Raw genomic sequence first — 25,040 nt, forward strand, 5'->3', positions numbered from 1 at the left:
AGATGTATTCACAATGTAACTATTTGGAATTTGGTATAAGTCTTGAAGTAAGTAAGTAATTTTCATATATCCAAACTGCTCTAGTGCGATGAACAAAAATGTCCTGAAGAGTTGAGATCGAAATATCAAAAATAAATAGAGTTACCGCTTTTAGACTTCATCTCATAGCTCCTATGTTCATCTCATGAAAAACCAAGCAATAAAAAGGAATTTGATTTGTTTCTCATTTTTGTGATTCTTTCTGCAGTGAGCACGTATGTTAGCAAAAAGTAGCGACGAAATAGTTGTTGAATTTCTCTGTTTTGCGATGAGATGAATATATGTGCAATGAGATGGAAAACGGAACAGTTCCCCTCAGTCACTTCATTCGAACCATACATCCATACAAAACATGAACCATCATTATACACCCATCTACAGATTGGAACTGCTTGCTGTCACTCGACTGTTTATGTCACATTCTATACACAACTAATGGACGTAAAAAATGTGAACTATGCACAAAGCGCAGTCTGTCGAACTGCTGACGACATAGTAGCGCGTAAAACGAAGCGGAACGCATCAAGCCACATACATCATTACTCCCCATCGAGCAAAGTTTTATTAGAGAAGCTCCTAACATTTTGATCCATATGTGATGAAATTTCCGACAGTTTTGGGTGACCCATCAGGTCTATTATTGGATCAGTTTCGATCCTGAAAAAGCTACAGTTGAACGATATATGTAGGTACAGATCGTTTTGTTTTTATTTTCTTCTAAAGTTTCGAAATTGGAACACCCTACGTGCCATTCATTCAGCTTCCTTTCGTCGTCGTTTCATCGTTTCATCGGAAGGTTGAGTGTTAGTAGCTTACTGCGGCTTGCTATTACCATCCGAGCACTAAATCAGTTCGCGGCAGTCAGCAATTCGATTAGTGGTAGTAATGTACGTTTCCAGTTGATTGAGTTGTGATGACAAAATCAAATTAAATCGTTTGCTGCCACCGTGTTGGGGTTTATTACGATTAATGGGAGAAAATACGCCGCTGGGCAGAGTTTTGTTTGATGTGATTTCGGAGTTGTACAAAAAAAAAGGCGAATTATTCACGGTGCGAGATGTGCAACATGAATTGCTTGCTTCACGGTTCGATTAGATGTGGATATTAGTTTGTTTAGTTTTTAATTTCCTTAATTTTGTGGATTTACGACGGCTTAAACTAACACCTCTCAATTGTTGGATAATCAATTGCTGCGAAATAGCCACCAGATTGAAATTGAATGGAAATTTGATTTCACATAGGTATTTACACTAGGGCAGGTGTTCGTTACCATTCCCTATGAATCATGTGTTAAATTGACGGCTTCGACTGTGATAAATGTAGATATTATGGTAAAGATAGAGCCGTAGGGAAAATCAAACAATCGATGATTAATGGGCTTTTGAGATTTGAACACCTTTAAGGGCTACTCCAATCGTCCCATTCAATCTATTTTTCCTTCAATTCATTCGACACGATATTTTCAGTCAATTTATTGTTTGTCGCTTATTATTTATAAGTTTATATTGAGCACATTCAGTTTGTTTAATTTCATTTGTTTCTTTGATTTCAGATCTTGACCTTCCCGCATTCCAAGACAACGAGTTATACGTGAAAGAAGCTCGTGATATGGTCACAATTATCCAGCACATGATATCATTAGGTAAGTTACAACGTCCGAATTGCTGCGATAATCGTTAAGATAAGTGATAACATCGTCTATAAAGTACCAAATTGTTCTACATGGGGGAGCGTTTAATGTTTTCATTTGTGTACAAGACAAGAAAATTAATCCCATTGACTACCCGAGCAAAGCTTGAGAGCAAATCGATAACTAACTTTGTTGTTGTGAAATCGCCTAATTTTGATAACTCAGGTTGATATCCTTTTGGTCGTTTTAACGGTTAAAAGATCAAAATGTACAGCAGAAAAATCTTACTGTGACATCAAATCGAAAACTATTCCTGCTGTCGATGAGAGCAAATCGAAAACTAATTTTGATATTGGTTCCGATAACAAAATAAGTACACAGTTTGATGTCAGATCATACAATTTAGAAATCAACAGCAAAATGGGATCAAAATATGTAATCAGTCATGATGATTCATATTTGAAAACAAATTGTGATTTCGATTTGATATCAATATCAAAATATGTTTTCTATATGCTCTCATTATGTTTTCAGACTTTGCTCGGGTAATAAAGTGCAAACCTTCGAATGCTATGCATAGGGTAACGGGATGCAATGATAGGCCTAGATGCAACGTTGGCTCATCACGCAAATTAATCAATAATTCAACAATAATACATTGTTTTGTAGAGAGAACTTTATCAATGCTTCTTTGAGAAAGTGTATCAAGCTGACTTTATTTATATTACGCAAAAATCATGCACTTTTACAGCTGATAATCGCAATAAACCTGCGTGAAAAATTGCTTTGACTCGGTTTGTTAGCAACCACTTAAGTAGGCAGGCAGTGCAATAGATTTTTCTTTCGCCCAATTAAGTAGTTTTTGGAATGGACTTATTTATTTTCGCACATTAGATGAACGGATAACAATCACACTATTTTAGCATTCATATTAAATTCACTATTTTCATTAGTTTAGTGACACAATTATCCAAAAATTTATTGAACAACATTAGAACACTCGTTGCCAAAATACGGCTGACGATTTTCACTTGAAGCAGCACATTATAATTGCCTGTAATTGCGGTGTAATTCGTAGATTGGACACAAGTGATACTCATGTTTTACTTTTGAGATCCTTATTTAGAAGAAGAAGGGTAGTGGTCCTTGATTCCAGTCTTAAACAAAAAAAAAAACAAAAGCATGAGGATTATTTCTCCTGGCCACGCCCATCTTCACCGTAACTAGGGAGAGAAAGGAAGTTATGATGTGGTACTTACTTAACGAGAGGCCACCGACTTAGCGACACCCTCGTAAGTACCACGGAGTTGGATAACGTACAGGTGTCTACCCAGTGTTACGGGTCCGAGCCGAGATTAGGAAAATTGGCCGAACATAAAGTCCATTTTGCACGAAACTTTTGATGGATTAAATAATAGATTGTGAACAATTATTGTTGTTTTTGACTACTTAGCGTAATAACCAAAAGTAAGAAAGCCGTTTGGTGCCATAATTTCGTTTAGATCTTCAATATATGACTATTTAAAACGATAAATGTGCTCAGCCACAACATAATAGGCTAAGGTTTGAGCTATATACCCTATTTGAAACGTGACAATTGGAAAATAGTATAATGCACCAATTTAGTTTAATTTTTTTTTTTGGTTAACATAAATGATTTATTCTAAAAAAAAGTTAAAAGAGGTAACCTTTCTGCTTAACATTGTTTTAATTTTGTTATAATGAATATGGGCTCTGTTAAATAAGAACTAGAACAGTTTATCCTTTATTGTTGCTCAGTGTATTTAATGAAATCAAGTAAAACATAAGTAAAACAAGTAAGGAAGTGGAAATAGGCGTATCTGTCAAGTCAACATTATATTTCGAATCATGAGGTTGACTCTAATAGATTCGACACCATTTTATCAAATTAAACAAGAAACACTTCAAACATGTTGCACCAAATATTCTTAAATTGCTGTGTAATGCGATTGAAAACCAAAAAAAAATGCTGATTGGATCTCGGCTCCAAGTAGTGACCATTGTGTGTTTCATTGTGAATCTTACATATTGCTTATCGTCCTATACCAAAAAAGGAATGATTAAAAGAAATGGTCATACATTTGCCTTAAAATAAGACTATTTTCAATTGAATTCCACCACTTTGTTACTTTACCATATCTATTGGATTGCAATAATCCGTTTTGGTGTGATAAATATCGGATCATAAATATTGATCAGAAATAGGTAAAAAATTATAAGGTTTGTAATTTTCTCAAGTATGTAGGTAAATTAAAAAAAAATATCCCAATATTTTTATTCAACAATACAATCGATGAAAAATGAATGCACTCGCAGAACGCTCCCCTAGACACGTGACAAATCTATTGTTTATTATTTGTATTTTGCAACTACTGTTGACCTCGGTTTCACTAATTTTTACAACGTTTTACTTTGCTCATTTCAGGTCATAAATTCGAAGCGAACGAAGTAGTGAATTTAAGTTTAGAACCTGGAATATGGTGAGTATCGTTTCCTTTCCTTTTACACTCAATCGACTGCAGAAACCATCAAAAGTACATTCACACTGTGACCGTTTGCTGCCACTGCTGGTCGTATATTTCCAGTAGCGCTCGCAACCCTTTGTCTGTCATTTGAGCTAAAGTGGCTGTGTGAATGTTTCTATCTTTACAAGACTTCTGTTTGACGGGAATCGATCATAATCAAGATCATTGAACGTATCGTAGTGTAATATTTTGATTGATATTGATGGGACATTTTTCCAATTTTCCTGAGGGTTTCGGATTCCTAAATCTTCCTTCATCGTGTGCAATTACATTTCTTTCCAAGAAATCACAATCCTATCCTATATCCGGATCCTTAATACAGACCTGAAACTAAAGGTGTGGATTTTGCGCAATCATGATTTATAGTCCCAATTTTTGTGGACATCCTCAATGAAATACCGACGCGAATCTCCTGAACTTTAAATCACTAAGTTTGTTACTTTTTTGTTGTCATGCAAACCATTGTTTAGGAGGGATATGAACATTATTTTCGTTCTTAAATGATATTGAGTATCTATAAATGGATTAAAAATCTACAAATAGTATAGCTAAGCTATTGTAAAAACATGGAAACATGACATCGTGAAAAAAAATTGTCTCCTGATACAAGTGGGATCGAAACAGAATATGACCAATATGGCAGTAAAATCGTTTTCTCAGCAATCGATAGCTAATAAACTTGCATGCGATTTAGCAAAGAATGCAAATGCGCATCATTTCACCCATTCGTCAGTAATTTATAGCGCTCAAGAAGCCGTTAAAAATCAATTCGACACTGATGTTTATGAGGTCGAAAGTCGCGAACGTTTTTTTTACGCCAAACGGGTTTTAACTCGCGCCTGATTTGAATCGATGAGTTTTAAGATTTTGTGTTTTTTATCGATTACTTTTTTTTCTCCTTCTTTTTCTTATTGGCATTACATCTTCCACTGGGACATTGGCGCCTCCCAGTTTAGTGTTCATTAGGCATTTCCACAGTTATTACTTGCGAGGTTTCAAAGCCAAGTTGTTATTTTTGCATTCGTATATCATGAGGCTAATACGATGATACTTTTATGCCCAGGGATGTCGCGAAAATTTCCAACCCGAAAACCGGACCGGGAATCGAGCCCAGCCACCTTCAGCATGGTCGTGCATCCTTTTGATTCGATATTTAGTGGTATCGATACTTTTATACGATTCTACTTTGAAGTAAAATCTCCATTATCTTCTATCGTTTCGCTTTATACTAGTCTACGGCACAGAATTATTCCTATCATCGGGTTACGTTATTCTCAAACTATCATATTTGTGCATAACGTTTTATACAACTCGTAGTTTCATCACAATATCGTATTTTCGACAAGAGACAGCTTTCAGAGCACTAGAAATGTTAATGGGCTATTGAGAAGCAATGCTTCCACCAACATAGGTCTTGTGCGCATCACATACCACGGTCCATCCAAATATAATGCACTTCCCACAGATTTGAAATCAATAACAAATAACATAATTTTTAAAAACACTTCTAGCAATTGCTAGTTTTTCCCTGCATCTTATGTTAATTGTAGTTTAATAGTATAATTAAAGAAAGCCACATCGTTAAATATCACTTTGTTGTAATATAATTTTTGATTTTGTTCCGGGAATTCCTTCAAAAGAGCTAAGTTCCACTGGGATTCACGTTAATTCATGATAGTAGTTTCTACCCCGCGTTTTAATTTGTTTGTTAATAAGTGTCCATTACCAAGGGGCTCAGAATGTGAGCTCTCTGGTATGGGGATCAGAGGAGGGTATTTATATAAAAAATAGTAATCAACCATAATTCATGTTGGATAGAACACTGAATCTCGCACTAAATAGTCCTTCTATTACTATTTGTCCGTCGATACTTTTATTCGCTCAACTCGAGCATGTGAAAAGATGCTAATCTATATTTACGTAAAAAACCTTTTAAATAGCAAAAGATTGTTACTTTGGCTTAGTTTTATAAAGTTGTAACTGCACTGATCGATTTCTCTTCATATATTTAAGGTGACCAGACGTCCCGCGTTTCGCGGGACAGTCCCGCATTTTCACCATTTGTCCCGCGCTGAAAATAGTCCCGCGAAATGTCCCACGTTTCACTTATTTCAAGATAATGTCCCGCGAAAAAAGAAATACTTAATAAATAGCAGTAATTTAGTAAACGTTCTTCAAGAACCTTTAAGATTTTGAATTTCTTATATTGATTAATGGTTTTCGATTTTCGTCACATACAAAGCATCTCTCCGGAGGCTTGATGAATGGTCTTTCATGGTGAGTTTCACCCAATGCCACGGCCACACTTGCATGTGGTGTAAACCTCTTTTCTGCGTCCAAATTATATTTTTTACATCTCAAATAAAATTATCATCAGTAACAAACAGAGTAAGGAAGAGCTAAACAAATTTGTTTGGAGATGAGTGTTCGACTGTAATATCCTGTAATTATGTTGGTATATTCGGCTTTGCAGTGATCGTTTTGACCGAGTTCTTCGACTGCAAAGCCGAATATACCAACGTAATTACAATTTTATTTAAGATGTAAGAAATATTATTTGGACGCAGAACGTCATTTGTATCTTCCCGTCTCCCACAAAATTATAACTGTGGTAGTGCAACGCCGAGCGGCAGCACAAGCACTCACTCAAAACACGTGTTTGTTGGTTTCCAATTTTATTTCGTCCAAAAATATGACGAGTTTGGGGAATTTTGGCAAGCCTGCTTTGGTGTATTTTAGGAATCCTAGTCAAATCCTCATGGACACGAGAACGAGGAAAGATTCAATTGCATACATACTAAAAGAGCTATAATAAGTGAAATGGAAGGTTTGAACGTGCTATTGAGGAATATTTTACTCAATCTGCAACAATAACAATGCTTTAAAGGTAAGAACTGAAATCATTTCAAAATTCACAGAAATAATAAATTTTCGCGATTTTTCGGCTATACGGTCTGCTTTATTAGAACATATTTTAAAATTTTGTCCAACGTTTCGACATCGGGTTCGATGTCTTCTTCAGGGAAAAAATGGTTTGCTCTTTGTAACGGACCGCCTATCATACTTAACAAAAAGCTATCATTTTTTTCTCCTGGAAGAAGACATCGAACCCGATGACGAAACGCTGGACAAAATTTTAAAATATGTTCTAATAAATCAGACTTCATAGCCGAAAAATCTCGAAAATCAACACTACAGTAGAAGTCAACAACTATAAATAAAAAAAAACTAACAATGATCCTTTGGCCCAGATTCTGACAGTTCTCAATGCTCGATTGGCTCAAAATCTCTGAATGTAGGATCCCTAACTCAACAATTTCAACTTATAACGTGTTCGTATGTTGTTATTATTTCAGTAAAAACTTCACTTGAAATCTGAGCAAGTTCGACAAATTTTAAGTAGCTAGTATCTTTTTTTGCTTCAAGCTTATGGAAAAATTTCGTCTGTCGTCTGTCAGTTTGCGGGGAATAATTAAAAAACCTGAGTAAGATGTAGGCATTTTAAGCAAATTTGAGCGCTCTGCCTAATTGCATAAAACGAATAATACGATCACTTTGAATGTTAGCTAAAAGAATCATGCAACCAATACAAATAAGTTTAACCATCAGGAACTCGCACCGTTGTAAAAAGTTGAACAAATTCATTCACAACAGAGGTGGAATTGTGTGAATGATTCAGGGCCAAGCGAGTCCCAGTAGGGTTTATCAAATTTTAAAGTTTTGACTTAAGCACATTTTTGAATAAAAACAAGGATTTAACAAATTTTGTCCCGCGCTGGCACAAAATATATCTGGTCACATTACATATATTCTTTTCGTTAATCACTCAATTGGATTAAAAGATATGTACATCCGTGGTTGTTGCTTCTGGTGCAAGATGCAACCATCTTTTATAACCTAAAACCATAAAATCAATCAACGGCATTAATCGAGATATCTGACCATAATTATGTATCTAGTTTAAGGAAATTTTAACCGTTCAGCAAGCGCGCGATCCTGGAACGATACAACAGCACGCGTGCTCGAGTGTTAAACCGACATTGAGTTAAGGATCGGTCATATCCACTTTCCTCCATTTTAAGTGAATCAAACAAATTTCATGATATTAAACGAATTTCGCTTTTGTAAATTTCATCTATAATTTACTGCAAATAGCGAAAATGAGTGTTGCGAGGAGAGAATAAAACTTAGATATATGTATTGGAATAGATTGAATGTATCTGAGGGAAAACGAGACTAGAATGTAAGGGACCTTTTTGAAATATTTGGCTCTACGACCTCCAGGCTCTACGACCTCCGGTGAGAGTGATGACCCATTCTCAACTCCCCGACCCATTGTCACCCCCTTTTTTTTGTGTCATCATTAAAGTTATTTTTCAACATATGAAGAGTTCATCACTAGATTGTCACCCTCGATGGCGGTACTTGATAGTATTCATTGGATTTGAATGCTAAATTACAAAAGATTATTATGAAAAATATGAAAGTTTCTATTCAAGATTATAAGGTCTAATAAATTTTGAATAGGGTACTCAGTTGATTCAACTACTTCAATTCGATACTTACTTGGTATCGAATCAAAAGTATCGAGTATTTACTCGTATTTACTTGTATCGATTCATCCCTAGCTACATATTGTATGTGCTTGTTCCATGAAGGGAAGGGTCTAAGTGAAGCCCCAAGTATTGAAGGAAAAATGACTTATCAACGACAAAATAAATGAATTTTAATTGAATTTATGAGTACTAATTAGGTGGCTCAAAAACACTTTTTCAAATTTTTTGACGGGCCGCACTCTTATTCGGTTCTATTTGATGCCCTAATGTTCTGGACAAAATTTCAGCCAAATCGGTCAACGTTTGGGCGGTGCTAAACTCGTTGGAAGTTTATATGGAAAAATGTATGCAGAAACATCCAAAAACAGTGATTTACAGTTGGACGGCACAATTTACGATCAAGAACCATGATACTCATTCAGTTCTTGTAGAATTAAATACAAAATGTTATGCTGAAAACCGCGAGAAGATTAGAGTTTATAAGGCAAAGATATTAGCATTTTACTGGATTGTTGTAGGGGTGAATTTATTTCTTTTCAAAGGTAAAAGAAACGAAATTTGCTCAAACCCCACTCCAGAGAAATGCTAATAACTTAGCCGGGCAAACTTTAATCTTCTCGCGGTTTTCTGCATAACATTATGTATTAAATTCTTAAAGATCTGAATGAGTATCATAGTTCTTTATCGTGAGTTGTGCTGTCCAACTGCAATTGACTATTTTTGGATGGTTCTGCATACATTTTTGCATATAAACTTCCAACGAGTTTAGCACCGCCCAAACGTTGACCGAATTGGCTGAAATTTTGTCCAGAGCATCAAGGCATCAAATAGAACCGAATAAGAGGGCGGCCCATCAAAAAAATTGAAAAAAGTTTCTCCCATACTAATTTGAGCCACCCTAGCACTCATATTATACGAGTAGGTATCGATACATTCGATTCGATATTTAGTGGTATCGATACTTTTATACGATTCTACTTTGAAGTAAAATTATCGAATACCTTAGTGGTATCGTATCATCCCTAATTGAGCGGCATTGGTCGCTCCCAGCCCAGTGGATTCTATCTCGGTCACTGTCGTTTTTGTTTTCAAATTTTGTCAATTTGCTTATGATGTTTGAAAATAAAATTTTATTACATCAATTGATGGACTTTTTTCCAAATGGGGTAATAGATTTTGACCTTATCCAAGTAACCTATAGGAGCTGTGGACAGGTTTTGGTCATCCCGCGTGGACAATTGCTCATACAAATTTTGAAAATTTGTATGAACCATGGACATTGGCCATACCCCCCTTCCCCTAAAATTGTCCACGTGGTATATGGACCGCCATAGCATTATTACGCCAAACCGCCATATACACGCAAAAAAAAGCGTTCTCGAATTCGTGAACCAGCAAAAATACACCGTGATTTAATTCATGGATTCGGGAACACCAGTCACGTTTTCCTGAACGTTCCAGAAAACGTGACTGTGTTCCCGAATCCGATGAAAAAACACCGTGAACTTGTTAGCTCACGAATTCATGATCTTTTTTTTGCGTGTAGGCGCAATTGGCTTTGGGACAGTTAGTTATGTGACATTTCGTCGAATAACGTTTAGTCGAATGGACGTTTAGTCGAATGGAAATGTAGCCGAAAGAACATTTAGTCGAATGTTGAAAGTGAATTTCATCATAATAGGTTGCTAATAGGTAAGTTAGTAAAATGAATATACAGTGGATTTTTGATTAAATTTGGTTAAATAATCCCCAAGATACATGGATGAGCTGATTAGAGAAAATCAGTGGACGTGAGTTTAATCAGTAGCGAAAAAAAAACGAAAACGGAAGGACTTTTGGAGACCCTGATAGACTATAGAAAAAATGAATACCCACAGAAAAGGCAAAATATTAGGTACCGATGGGAAAAAATCCACTATTCTATTATTTTTATGGCACAAGCTAAATAACCGATTATATCAATATTATTTGGCCAATTATTGACATTAGGCGAATGAAATTAGGTCAAATGACATTTCGGTGGAAAGTCGTTTAGTCGAAGGGACATTTGGTCGAATGGACATTTAATCGAAAGTAAAGTGCAGCATAGATTTTCTTATTCTTTTTATACTCTTTCTTGCACTTTATACTCATACAATAAATTAGTTCATTAGTTATGGGCCTTCCTTAGCCGTGCGGTAAGATGCACAGCTACAAAGCAAGACCATGCTGAAGGTGGCTTGGTTCGATTCCCAGTCCAGTTTTGGAAATTTTCTCGACATCCCCGAGCATAAAAGTATCATCGTGTTAGTCTCATGATATAGAAATGCAAAAAAGGTAACTTGGCTTAAAAACCTCGCAGTTAATAACTGTGGAAGTGCTTAATGAAAACTAAGCTGCGAGGCGGCAATATCACAATGGGGGATGTAATGCCACTATGAAGAAGAAATTAGTTCATTATGATATTTACTTCCAATCATTACTTGTTAATTGTTGTTCGAAAACCTAATTTCCGTCAAATGACCATATGACCTAACGTATATTCGACATAATGTCTTTTCAACCAAGTGTAATGCGACGAAACATAATTTGACTCAATGTCTTTTGGCCAGTTCGAGGTAATGTTCTTTTGACCAAATATCATTCGACCAAATGTACTAAAAGCTTCTTTTGACTAAATGTCCATTTGACGTAGTTTACTTGCGACCAAATGTCATTCAACTAAATGTGATTCGAAGAAATGTCATTCGACGAATGGTACAGATTCGGACCTATATAAGGCTATATAAAAACTTCCCAAAAAACATTGGAGACGGGTAAGGCGGTTATACAGCCAAAAATAATCTTATTCAACTAAAAATACTAGCTTTTTCTGCTTAAATTGTTTGTTGGGTTATAGGCATTAAAGTAGCACTATATGGCCAATTTGGCGAAATATACGGCTTATTGGTTACTTGGGTGGGCTTTTGGAAAGTGATTGTAAAATCTCACGGAGACCCAAACCCTACACACTTAAAATAAATCGCCGACTTCGGTAAAATTTTACCGAAATCTCAACCGCTGAACTGTTCGGTAAATTATTTTACTGATTTTCGGTGATTTTGACAGTTGAGAAATGGAAAAAATTACAAAAAATCTGTAAATTAATTTACCGAACAGTTCAGCGGTTGAGATTTCGGTAAAATTTACCGAATACTGTAAAATGAGCTAAGTGTGTACCAAGGATTGTTTTCTTTATTCAGGACAACAAATGTGTACAACAGAAAAAAAGATTCCGTTCTACAGTATCCCCCGCTAATCCGGCGACTCGTTAGTCCAGATCTCGGTAATTCGGATTTTTCCGGATTAAATATTCTAAAAACACTCGTTTAAAAATATTATGCTGTTAGTTTTTAAATTCCTACAGTGAGTTTGTTCTGGTTTGCTAATATGGGTTTGATTAACGAGAGAAATCTCAGTAGTCCGGCCTTAGATTTGTCAGATCAGCTTGTGCACACTGTATTTGGTAGCAACGTTACTAGGGGAACGGTTCTGCACTTCATCCCATAGCTCCTATTTCCATCCCATCAAAAACAAAGCAATGAAAAGGAATTTGGTTTGATTCTTATTTTTGTGATTTTTTTCACCAGTGAGCACGCGTGCCAGCAAAAAGAAGCGACGAGATTAGTGCTGTATTCCTTTGTTTTGCGATGAGATGAATATATGTTCAGTGAGATGGAAAACGGAACAGTTCCGTAGTTAGTAGTTTCAAAGTTCAAGGTCAATCTTAAAATTAGTATTTTTTGGAATTATAATACAACAACATCCGCCATTATGCTTTTTTGTCTACATGCATACATGTCCCATGAAGGTTACTGTAACCTATATTTGACCAGATTAAGTCGCAATCCAGTTGCTGCAACAATTTTTGTCTAACTTGTACTGCTCGGGTAAACAGCATTTAATCATGGACGGATATATTCCCGATGAAATCAAACTTCTTGAGCACATGAGACTATTCCGATCCACAGTTGCACAATACTGAACGTTCTACCATCGTAGAAGAAAAAATCATGCGGATGTTCCATTCCGCTGAATGGCTGGTCTTTCCAGTCTGTAATAACACAATTATTTTTGTGGGCGTCTCAATACGCAGAATTGTGATTATTCGGATCAAAATTACACCATTCTTCTTGCGGGCGTCTCTTCAATGCAGATGAAGAATTTGCGGGCGTCCCACCTCGCGAAATTTTGATCATTCTGATCCATAATAACACTGTTCTTCTTGCGAGCGTCCCACAAAAAGATCCACATCATGTATGATGCCTGCTTTGATCTGTCATGTGACTTAGGAACAGAGGCATGTTAGGCTTGTTCATGTTGAAGGCCTCTCCAATGCCACACAGCGATATAGCAAGGTTTTTGCATTCTTTTTAAAAAAGTTAAAAGACATTATCAGCATTGAATTCCATCCAATTTATGAAGAGCGCTGTTTGGAATAGCTCCGAGAATTCAGACTAATGCGCTCCAGGAGTTCGGACGTGAATCCATCAAGTTGAAGTTTAGTTAAAATCCATACCGAAATTCAGATAAATTATTTCTGAAGCCAATCGAAATCATTTGATAAACTTAAACAATTATCGTTCCGGAGTTCAAAAGATTTTTCCCGGATGTTTGCTTTGCTACAATTCAGAGGACTTTCTCCCAAAATATTTCCAAGAAATTTAAAAAAAAAAATTCTCCTTGGAAGTAATTGATATCCCAAATAGACAAACGAATTCTATTTAAAAATTCTAAACAATTTCTTCTAGGAATCAGAACCAAATTTACCAAGTAATTCACACGAGATCCATCCAAAAATACTGCTAAATCCCTATAAAAAATTCAAATGAATTCGTCTCGAAATATTGTAAAAAAATCATCTGGAAAACGAGGATTTCGTTTCAAAATGTTCAAGTAATTGAGAAATAATCCTCGTCTGAATCTTAAAATCTACTACATACGCCAAAGAGTCAATTTAATTTTGGTTCGAATTTCGTTTGTTAATAACACAGCTCAACAAAATTTTGTCCCTAACACCAAATAATGTGTCCCGAGTAGATTTTTGCTCGCTGAATCCGAATCTGACATCAGATTTGCTCTAACTGGTTTTGAGCATTTTGGAGCAGCCATCGTTAACCCTATAAATAGAATTACTAGTTAATCAAGGTCCAAAATGGATCACAAACATCTAATCTTTCAAAATCTGGTGCATTTTGAACAAGTTAAACATAATAAGTGTGATTTATCTACAATTTTAGTAAGTGAATATTATTTAAAAATATGTTTTATGCAAGCCACCTCCGAAGACTTGTATACAAGCCTGATTATTATCTGTGAACGGTTTTGATAGGAAAGTAACAAGAATTAAATATAATAATTTGTCCAAGCAAAAATATAATATGTTTTTATTGAAGTAAGTTCTATTGAATGTAAATATGATATTGTATTCCCCCTGGCGCGATGAATTTTCAAGAATTGCTCAAGTGATATGGTGAACTTACTGTGAATTGAAGCTCCTTTATTATGTTCATTCGAATAAAGCAAGTACGAAAACTGTACGCAGTTCTATATATTTTGATTATTCCGGCTATTTATGATAATTCCAATATTCCTATGATAGAAATGTGGGCGGCAAACTATCAATTAGCAAAATCAATCAACGAAGCGATAAGTTGCATTCGATCGTTCTTGTGTATGATTGCATACAAGCTGAAGTGACGTTGACGGCTACGCAACAGAAACCGGAAAATGCTGCGTGGATGTTGCAATAATCCCAATTTAATTTCTGTTATCTATGGTCAGTTTATAACAGTGAAACGGGAAAAAGTTCACTAGTATTATCAAGCTTTGTTATGTGTTGAAACGCAAAATTATGCGCCAGAAAAACTTGGGCTCCGCTCCACTTGTGTACTGTTCAACATGTTACAGTTACCGGAGCATATCCGTCAATTCTGCACTCTAATATTTCTCTAATTTAACAAAACAACGGCATGAATGAGAAAATTTACGATGAAGTTACAAAATGGAACAAAAATATTTTAAGCGCTTTTTAGTGGAATGTATTAGCTAAGACGAGTTAAGCACTCTCCATTTAATTTCACCAATTATTTCGATATCTTTGCAGATACGTATTTCGACCACAACTGTGTGGCCGAAATACGTATCTGCTAAGATATCGAAATAATTGACGGCATTAAATGGAGAGTGCTTAACTCGTCTTAGACAGTTACAAAATGTTTAAAGTTCAACTTATTTTCCGAGTGCTGGAATGTATTTTATTAGTCAAGTGGCTTGAATGCTCTGGTAGGTGATCTAGTAGAGGATTTGAATTTATTCTTCATGAGATGAGCCAGCCGCGGGCTGAAAATCTCAAAAATAAAGATAAAAAAAAATATTATTCAAATTGCAATCCGATCTGTTTCCTTGTTGTTTAAAAGGAAGGAACATTCTGGATCATCATGTTCGCACTATATTCTAGCACAACATAATTGCAACATGATAACAGATTACGTGTGGTTATTGGAAGTTGATCGATCGAAAAAAAAAAAAACAACCAGAAATTCAGCAGAATAACATTTTAGGAGGAGGAGAAATGTTGAGCATTAAATGAAAAACAAAATGGATATTTTATCAAAAGTCGAATGAAACATATATTTACAAACTGACTAGTATCTCTATACTTCATTCAACATTTGCATATACCAGTTCTTATGGCCGCATGTTGTTGAATTTTCGGTGGTTTCAAACTGGTGGTGATGGCGTTTGCATACAAGTTTTTGAAACGGAATTGCATAGAAATTTTTAAATTAAATTCACTGAACTTAAATTCAAGGAAAACTGAATAGAAAACAATTAACGTGCAAATCTGACGGAAATTCATTAGATCAGATGTGCTCATACCGTTTCGGGTAACGATTGACCTAAAACTATGTTTATATACTTCATGAAAGTCCTTCGAAAAAATGCCAATTTCTTCAAATTAGTGGTATTAATTTGGCGATGTCTCAAAATTTGGACGTGTTAGAGCATATCTGAGGACAGATTCAGATTCAGCGTGCCAAAATCTAATTAGGACACTTCAATTAGTTTTGAGGACCCGCAAAAGGTTAATTTTTGTTCACCTGTGTAATGTTTCTCCACAAAATGCATTGTTTTCGGAATATAAATATTATTCCCAACACCCAATTTTCTAAGACGAAATATGTCTGGCCACGTCTTCCCGTAAAACCATGTGTCCCGTGTATTGATCAATACAATATAAGTATATTTGTGGTCCTTTGGGACCTTACTTGTAGGCGTGTTTTCCCCGGTCCGGTCTAGGTATTTTTGCTGCAAGGCGGCAATGTTCCAGTAAGGGATGTAATGTCAATAATGGTGTTAAAGTTGTCGTTTTGGCGTTGGTGGATGTCATACGTGAGGAAATAGGTTGCTAAATAGAAAATTAGATTAAAAATCGTGATTTTTATTTTGAAAGTCATATAAATTGAATTATTTTTTGATGAAATTCTATCCAAAGTTCCATGACTGGCTAAGCTTTTCTGAAATTCCTTATTACAGTTTTCTTTTGAATCCCAAATATTCGTCACTTATGTTGAGTTTACTAATCTAATGGCATTCTCTCAATCTATCAAAAATTTAATATTATCTTCGCAATCTTAAGGATTAGGAATTATTGATATTTTAATATTGTTTAAAAAATCTCCTAAGATTTCTTAAAATTCTTCGAATCTCTGTCAGAAATATCTAAATCCACTGTAATTACTTTCACACAAAGTGGGAAATGTACATTTCAACATCATCGAACAGACAATGGGTTAAACCATAAGTGCAACATATGTGGAAAACATAAAACGAACGATATGGGAAATTACGACTGCCCGCTCGGTAACGACCGACCTATCCGCCAACACTTCGTGACACTTGACGGTTGAGGGTTATAAGTGAAACCAGATTTTCCCCCTGACCCGCGTGCGCACGAAGTTTTCCCATTTGTGCGGTGGCGAGACGATTATGTGTTGAAGCTCATTTGCTTGAATCGATTTCATTCGGGTCTGAGTCCAAATGATTCGAAATCTTTGTTATTATCATTTAGTATACAATACGATGATGGAGAAGCTGATGATGATTGTCTGTCGGTTGCTTGTGATTAGCCACGTTCTTGCACCGCCGTTTGAGATTAGGTTCCACTTTCGAACTCTATATCCTCTGAAGTACATGAGATTGTATTTGCGTTCTGAAGTGGATGGATTATTACACTTGTGAGTGGTGGGTCAGACGAAATATTAGTGTTATAGGTTGGAACTGGAAATTCAATTACTTGTTCCACGTTACAGCATTATGAAGATTAATTTCAAAGGTTGATTTGCTTCACGCCGCATTCACGCTATTAGAGAAGATATGTTTTGGACTCGAAGCCACTTCAAACGCGAACTGCCTGTGTATATGACGGTGTTATACAAATAGCTCAGTAGAGAGTCTTAGTTCGAACAATTTGTCGGTGCCTTCAAATGGAACATGATCGGTGCCGGTTGACGATGATGATGGCATCTGTGAGTTATCAGCAGTTTCATATAAAACTGAGTAGCAAGTAATGAGCACCACTAAAGCCACCGAACCATTGACAACGATTGAACGAAAGCGCCGCAGACCGATAAATGGGCTTTAAACGCTTTGGGCGCGTTGCATGCTGGTGCGATAGGCATCGCTTTCCCGATTGGCACTTTTGATTTTTGCATAAATGATCTCCGAGTAAATAGCAATATTTATCAAGCATGTAAACTCTTATTCGCCGTGAGAGTTTTTTTTTTATAGTTATAAGAAAAATCAATATAACACACTCAAGATTTATGACGGTGTATCTGCTTTGCGCAGCTCGAATTCATGGTTTGCAGTGGTTCAATATTGATCCAGCACATTTACGAACCGCGCTCGCCTGTTGACTGATTGCAGCGATGCAACACTACCGCGTCCCTGATGCAGTTTAATGCAACCCACCCCGTACCTAGCGGACGAGTGTCAAGGCACTATAAAATCACAGAAATTTCATAACAACACCGCATCGTTCGCTGGTGGTTATGGCTGTTGTGGGGTGGATCTCAAGTTCACTTCCGGAGACCTCGCTTTTCTTTATTCGCAAACACGCACGTTTATAATTTTGCGGTAATTATGCATCTCGGTATCCAAGGTTCAATGTGCATAAAGCTGTGGATTGTCTCCATTTATGATCAAATTGCGTTACGGAGATGCGTATAGATGATGCTCAAACGCATTCAAATAGAGCAGCGCTTGCATCATCAATCGTCGGTTCAATAATTATCAAGTTGTATCTTTCATTGAAATCATGGATATGAGATGGTTTTGAATTGAAATGCTCTGTTAGGATTGCCCTGGAAGAATTGTAAAATATTTTTAGAGATGTTCTTTAGTTGTTTATTAGGCTTTTCCAAAGTTATATTTTGCAAGGAGTATACTTTTGTGTAAGTCGTCAAAATGTTCAACTCAAAAGTTTCCTTGCTTTGTAACGACACCTCTTACCGCCAAACTAAAAAACGCCCCTGAAATAATATTACAACCAAAACAATAATTGGAAAAAAAATCGCCCAAACCTTCAGTTTCCCCATGCGCAGTTATAATAAATGTGTACATCATAATTATCACGCTCAATTTGAACCGAAATAAAAGCGGCAGCGGCGGATATCGCAATAATTCGGTTCTCTCCAACTGGAATAATTCGTTAGCGAAAGTGTTTCGAAATAACAACTTCCCTAAATGAACCATTTCCTATGTGGTTCCTATCGGAGCCGCCCGCAATAACCGGAACGAGTTCGAGCTCGGGCAACTAACTGCCGCCAAAGGGCACCTCTCGCTGCCAATTAGTCACAGAAGTTGCATTGAACTGCTGTGCCCGTGCTCTATGTCAAAAGCTTACAGGTTATGGTGAAAGGCCAATCTCAATATCGCTCAGTTTGTTGGTTGGTTTGAGTAACTTCTGTTCTGTGCATGTTACCGATCTGATTTTTCTATGACCGGGTGCTGCTGAATCATGACGACAGGTGAACGCGGTGAATGTGTAACTGATTCATCGTGTTAACTTCCGTACAGTACAGTACAGTATCTATATTGCTTCTATTTTTGTCGCAATCCATGAAGAGTTTTGAATTTGTTCTGTGGAATTATTCAGTCTATACTGTAGAAATGTCATACCTAAAATACAACTAAGCGGTACATCCATTTCCCTCAAATCATTCCAAAGGTTGCAAGATTCATTTCTAAAGAGTGGATCTCTTTACTCTGGGTTTCTGTATCGGTGTATGAGATGGTTCCTAATTTTGAAATATTTGCGAATCTATATACCCAAAAATGAATTTCTGTCTGTCTGAATCTTATAGACTCGAAAACTACTGAACCGATCGGCGTAAAAATTTGTATGCAGAGGTTTTTGGGGCTGGGGAAGGTTCTTTAGATGGTTCGAGACCCCTCCCCGCTTTGGAAAGGGGAGCTCCCATACAAATTAAACTGAAATTTCTGCATAACTCGAGATCTAATCAGAAAACAATTAAATTTTAGGCGAAACGAAGTTCGTCGGGTCTGCTAGTGAAACATAAAACAAATGATTTTTCGATGGTGTTATTAGCTGGAATAGGAGATACACTTTTTGGGATTCTAGCTGATCCAAGCTTTTTTCGCTATTTTTGTATACTATTGGAATTATCGATTTTTTCCCTTCTTGATTGCAGAACGTATTCTATGTACATATTAGGATTTCAAAAAAAAAATATGAGTATCACTAGTGTCCAATGTATATATAGACCGTAACAATACTAAAGCTATGCAATTAAGATTGGTCCAACGTAACATCAGGTCTGATTTGATTTGCCCTGAGGTGGTTATATCAATTATGCTCCCTCTATCTAAGCTACTGATTTCATTATTAAATACAGTTACAACAAAAAAACTCTAGTCCCTATCCCTTTCTCACCAAATGACTTGAAGAACTGGAATCGTTACAACAAATTACAACTCATTTTGACATTATCGTAATTCATTCCTTGTCGAGCTACCGTGCGAGACAGTCTTTGCTTCTCAGTCCCAGATCATGAGAAAGTGTCAAGATATTCAGTTTATTCACGATTGGACGCGAACTAAACTTTTGCTTGTTAATCACCTGCACAACGCAGAACAAAATATTTATTTCGATGATCGCGCGATTGTTCCGCGTGCTGGACGAAACACGATTTGACGTGAACTAAACTTTTGCTTGCGAATTAGTTTACTCACCTGCACAATGCAGAACAGAATATTTATTTCGATGATCGCGCGATTGTTCCGCGCAGGCATTCCAAATGTACCGCATCATTACAGCCCACCAATGATTGTCGCCTTTGTTCAACCATGACAGCCGTGCTATCAGTTCATATGCGACAGTCGCATACACGCAATCATTCGAGAGGTAACGCTGCTCTCGGGTGACGTTGTAAGACAGTTTCATTCATTTGCTTTCGGGTCGTTCGTTATTCCCGACAGCAGCGTCTGTTCGTTCGGCACATTTTCCGTGCTTTTAACATGCGTTTCGTTTGCTACTACGGATGTTAACTACCGTAGTAAAGAGGTAACTGTTGCCTCGCTGACTGCTCGTTCATTGCGAATCCATCCGTGGCCGATGCAGTAGTGCTGATATGTATGGATAATTCCCAGTTATAAGGTACTAGGTACTCCATCGTACCGTACTGCGGTTGCGTAGACCGAAAGATGCGAGTCATTATTTGTTCGCGGGTTAAATAATTTTAAAAAATTAAGTTGTTTATATTAATACAGAAAAAAGTAATTAGCATCTTCGAGCTTAATTAGTTCGCAATTCGATTCTGAAACAGAGTATCAATTAAGTATTCGTTAAATATTGGCTTGCACTTGAATCACTTTCATGCTATTTGTTTCCTGAGGAGTGTCTCAAAATTGTTTATGGAAAGCATGGCTATAAAAGTATTTACACTAAAGAGTTCGAATTAATTGATCAATTCACCTTTCGAACATGTATTGAATATTTTAACATATTATTTCAGTACTTAGAATAAATAATTATTTTAAGCTTAGTACTTATATACAAAATTGAGTTTGCATTTCCTTTGTAGCCGTACAGCTAACGACAGGTTTATCCGATACGCCAGAATTTTCCATTGCTCGACTGGACTTGGGGTGGGAAATGTCAAACAATTTAAGGTCGCAATAAAATTTGATTAGCGAACGGGCTAGTTAGGGCTAGGATACATCCGCTAAAAAAACTAACACAGATTCATTCGTGTAGAAAAAGGTGTAACTAAATCTTCAATTGGCTTTATCTCTGTGATTTTTTAATCGATTATCTCAGTTTTCCATCAATCTCTTAGTCGTCGCTTCTGGTTTCTTGACATTATGTTTTAAAGTTAAAATTTTCGCCAGAGCTGCGAGATAGAAGAGACGAATAAAATAAACAGATTATCCCACCTAATGGTGGTGATGCCTTCCTCGTTCATTATAATATGTAACGAGAAAAGATCATTAGGGAGGTCTGATGGCTTAGAGCTGAAAATGTATATACGTTGTTCCGGACACATGTTCGTGATTGTAAAATAGACTTCTAAAAAATTTGATAATTTTCAATTCTTCCTCTATAAACATCCAAAATTCCAGCGGCAGTCAAAACTTGGACATGTCAGAAATCGTGTCATTACTGTTCCTTGTACATATTTGTTTGTGGAATGAAACTATGACAATAACGTTGATTAAAATCGAATGTAACATTTTATTAAGTTAAATTTTGCAAAAAATAATCCATCAAAGGCCTGAATGCGTTTTTTTGATAATTACAAATAGAAGTAAGAAAAAATGAAAAATTTAAGTTAATATATAATTTTCTAAATTCATATTATTATTTATTTATTCAGACTAAGGCCGAAGTGGCCTGTGCGGTATATAAGAGTCTTCTCCATTCGGCTCGGTCCATGGCTACACGTCGCCAACCACGCAGTCTACGGAGGGTCCGCAAGTCATCTTCCACCTGATCGATCCACCTTGCCCGCTGCGCACCTCGCCTTCTTGTTCCCGTCGGATCGTTGTCGAGAACCATTTTCACCGGGTTACTGTCCGACATTCTGGCTACGTGCCCGGCCCATCGCAGTCGTCCGATTTTCGCGGTGTGAACGATGGATGGTTCTCCCAACAGCTGATGCAATTCGTGGTTCATTCGCCTCCTCCACGTACCGTCCGCCATCTGCACCCCACCATAGATGGTACGCAGCACTTTCCTTTCGAAAACTCCAAGTGCGCGTTGGTCCTCCACGAGCATCGTCCAGGTCTCGTGTCCGTAGAGGACTACCGGTCTAATTAGCGTTTTGTAGATTGTCAGTTTGGTACGGCGGCGAACTCTATTCGATCGGAGCGTCTTGCGGAGTCCAAAGTACGTACGATTTCCAGCCACTATGCGTCTCCGAATTTCTCTGCTGGTGTCATTTTCGGCAGTCACCAGTGAGCCCAAGTACACAAATTCTTCTACCACCTCGATTTCGTCACCACTAAATTCATATATAATTTCCAAAATCTATTCAAAATCCACAGTACTTTCAAAATATAGAGAATGCATATAACACTATTTTGAGTGCCTATTCAGTTGCATAGTTGATTATTTATGGCAAGTTACGAGCTTAAAGCTCTGAATAGGCTTTCATTACATTTTAGAAAACCAAGTTTAGCCTATGCAATCAGCATCAAACAAGTCACTGTTGGAATAATATTTCAAGGTATTAAGCTTTTAACAACTGTAATTCAACAAGAGTAATTTATAACATTTTTGTAAAAATTTAAGATTATTTACGCATTTTTTGAGTAAAAACTAAATTTTGTCCATAACTTCGGAGCCCATAGTTCGATCTGGACAATTTTCAATAGGAATGAGTGAAACTTGTTGCGAGCAAATCGGTGAACGATAAGGGCCAAAAAAATGAGTAATATTTCATTAGGTGATTTTTCTGTAAATAAAATGTATTTTGGCCATAACTTCCGAGGTCATAGTGTGAACTGACTAATTTTAAATAGGAAACAATGGGACAGGATTCTGTGTTGAATGCATTTTGTCGCGAGCAAATCTGTTGGAGATAAGTGGCAAAAAAATGAGTGACACTTTTTTAATTCATTTTTCTGTAACATATAGACGAATCAAAGTAAAAATAAGAAGAAGACACACGACGGTGTTAACTTTGACAGATCCTACAGCTCAGCATAGGGAGATCATTTTAAAATGCTTATAATAAATTCTAGACAAAATTTAATTAAAAAATGATTGATGTATGATACGGAAAAAGTTTAATTAAATAGACAAAATTTAATTAAAATCTAATTGATGTATGATACAGAAAAAGATTATAAAATTTTGTGAATCGGGTCGAAAACGTGGTAAAATCGAGGTTGACAAAATCGGAGAATGACAAAATCGGGTCAATACTGTATATGTTCGCATTCGGTGCTAGTTATTGTCATTGGTTCGAAGTAACTTCGAACTTCGTAGAGTCAGGACCTGCTGAATAACCTCCGGGATGGAGCCATTAATCAAAAAAATAACAAGTTGTGCAACCTCATCTGAGTGAATGTATGCATTCCAAGTAGCTTTAGTTGTTTCCATGGAACTAGGAACTATGTATGAACTCGATACAGTTATGATTTGCAGATTAACCCCGAACGGGAGGCTGTTGGTACATGTTTGCATTCCAAATAGTTCAAGTTGTTGTCATTAGCTCTAGGCAGTTATTGACAAGGTATGCAACCTCATTTTGATATATTCGCATTCCAAGTAGTTCTTGTTGTCATGGGTTCCAGGTAGTATACAAACTTCATTCATATCACGTACGAAACTGTTTATTCCTTGGAAATGCAAAATGTGAATAAATTGGAACGAGATAACTTGACGCCAAAAACGTAAGGAAAAAACGGGCTAATATAGCGAAGATCATGTACCGTGTTATTATAGTTATTCGTGTAAGCCTAGAAGCCTTACTTCATAAATTTCTAGGATGGCCATTAGCATATGCCATGAACGCATTTTATTCTATGGACCACAAAGGACAAGTACCAAATTTAAAACAGGTTGATATATCTCTGGTTTAGCATGTAGATCCTAACGTCTTACTTCCGGGTTTTCTTGGATGACCATAAAAATTTGAAATAACGCATTCTATTCTACGTACCATGAAGGGCATGTTTAACTTTTCAAACAGGCCAAAAGATCTCTAGTTAAGCGTGCAGGCCTTTTCCAGGGTTTTCTTGGATGACCATCAATCTATGGACGCTTTTTATTCTATATACCACAAAAAACATTTACCGTTTTTTAAACAAGCCAAAAGATCTCTGATTATGCGTGTAGATCTAAAAGGCCTTCTCCATGATTTACCACAAAGGGCATATGCCTCTTTTGAAACAATTCGAAAGATCTCTGGATACGCGTGTAGATCTTAAGAACTTTTTCGGAGTTTTCTTGGATGAGCATGAATTCATGCAATGGACGCATTCTATTCTATATACCACAAAGGGGTTGTACCACTTTTGAAACAAGCCGAAAGGTCTTTGGTTCCGTGTGTAGATCTTAAAACATATTTCAGAGTTTTCTTAGATGACCATGAACCTATGCAATGGATGCATTTTATTCTATATACCACAAAGGGCTTGTACCACCTTCAAAACAAGCTGAAATATCTCTGCCCAAGTAACGCTCTTGAAGGCCATTATTTACTCTACAAGATTGCCTTAAAACCATTATAAAACCAACATGTTACTGGGGTGATTACGTATGTAGATCTAAAAGCATATTCCAGAGTTTTCTTGGATGACCGTGAACCTATGCAATAGACGCATTCTATTCTTCGTACCACAAAGGGCTTGTACCACTTTTTGAGCAATCTGAAAGATCTCTGGTAATGCGTGTAGATCTAAAGACTTATTCCCGAGTTTTCTTGGATGACCATGAGCCTATGCAATGGCCGAATTCTATTCTATGTACCACAAAGGAGTTGTACCACTGTTGAAACAAGTCGGAAGATCTCTGGAGGAGGTTCTCGAAAAACTTTAAAGCATTGAAAATGATGATGAACGTCTTACTGTGCGTCATCAAGGATCTTTACCACTTATGACTTCTTGATTTCTTGGCGTACCAAGAACATCTTAAGGCCTCAGCACTAAAACAATGGGACGACCATGATAACGAAATAATTTAGACGACCCTAATACCGAAATAGGTAAAAGACACAT

General features: G+C 36.6%; 1 protein-coding gene across 3 annotated transcripts in view; it reads left to right on the forward strand.

Annotated features, from left to right (window-relative positions):
• LOC134202793 (RNA-binding protein fusilli-like) overlaps nt 1–25,040 on the forward strand; it is a 301,692-nt gene that overhangs the window by 240,352 nt on the left and 36,300 nt on the right. For all 3 annotated transcript variants that reach the window (XM_062677787.1, XM_062677789.1, XM_062677788.1), the window contains 2 exons: nt 1,592–1,681; nt 4,116–4,170. In XM_062677787.1, coding sequence (XP_062533771.1) covers nt 1,592–1,681; nt 4,116–4,170 — 145 coding nt within the window. The remainder of the gene's footprint in view (nt 1–1,591; nt 1,682–4,115; nt 4,171–25,040) is intronic.

Source organism: Armigeres subalbatus, unplaced genomic scaffold (genome assembly GCF_024139115.2).
Source record: "Armigeres subalbatus isolate Guangzhou_Male unplaced genomic scaffold, GZ_Asu_2 Contig1411, whole genome shotgun sequence".
Lineage (NCBI taxonomy): Eukaryota > Metazoa > Arthropoda > Insecta > Diptera > Culicidae > Armigeres > Armigeres subalbatus.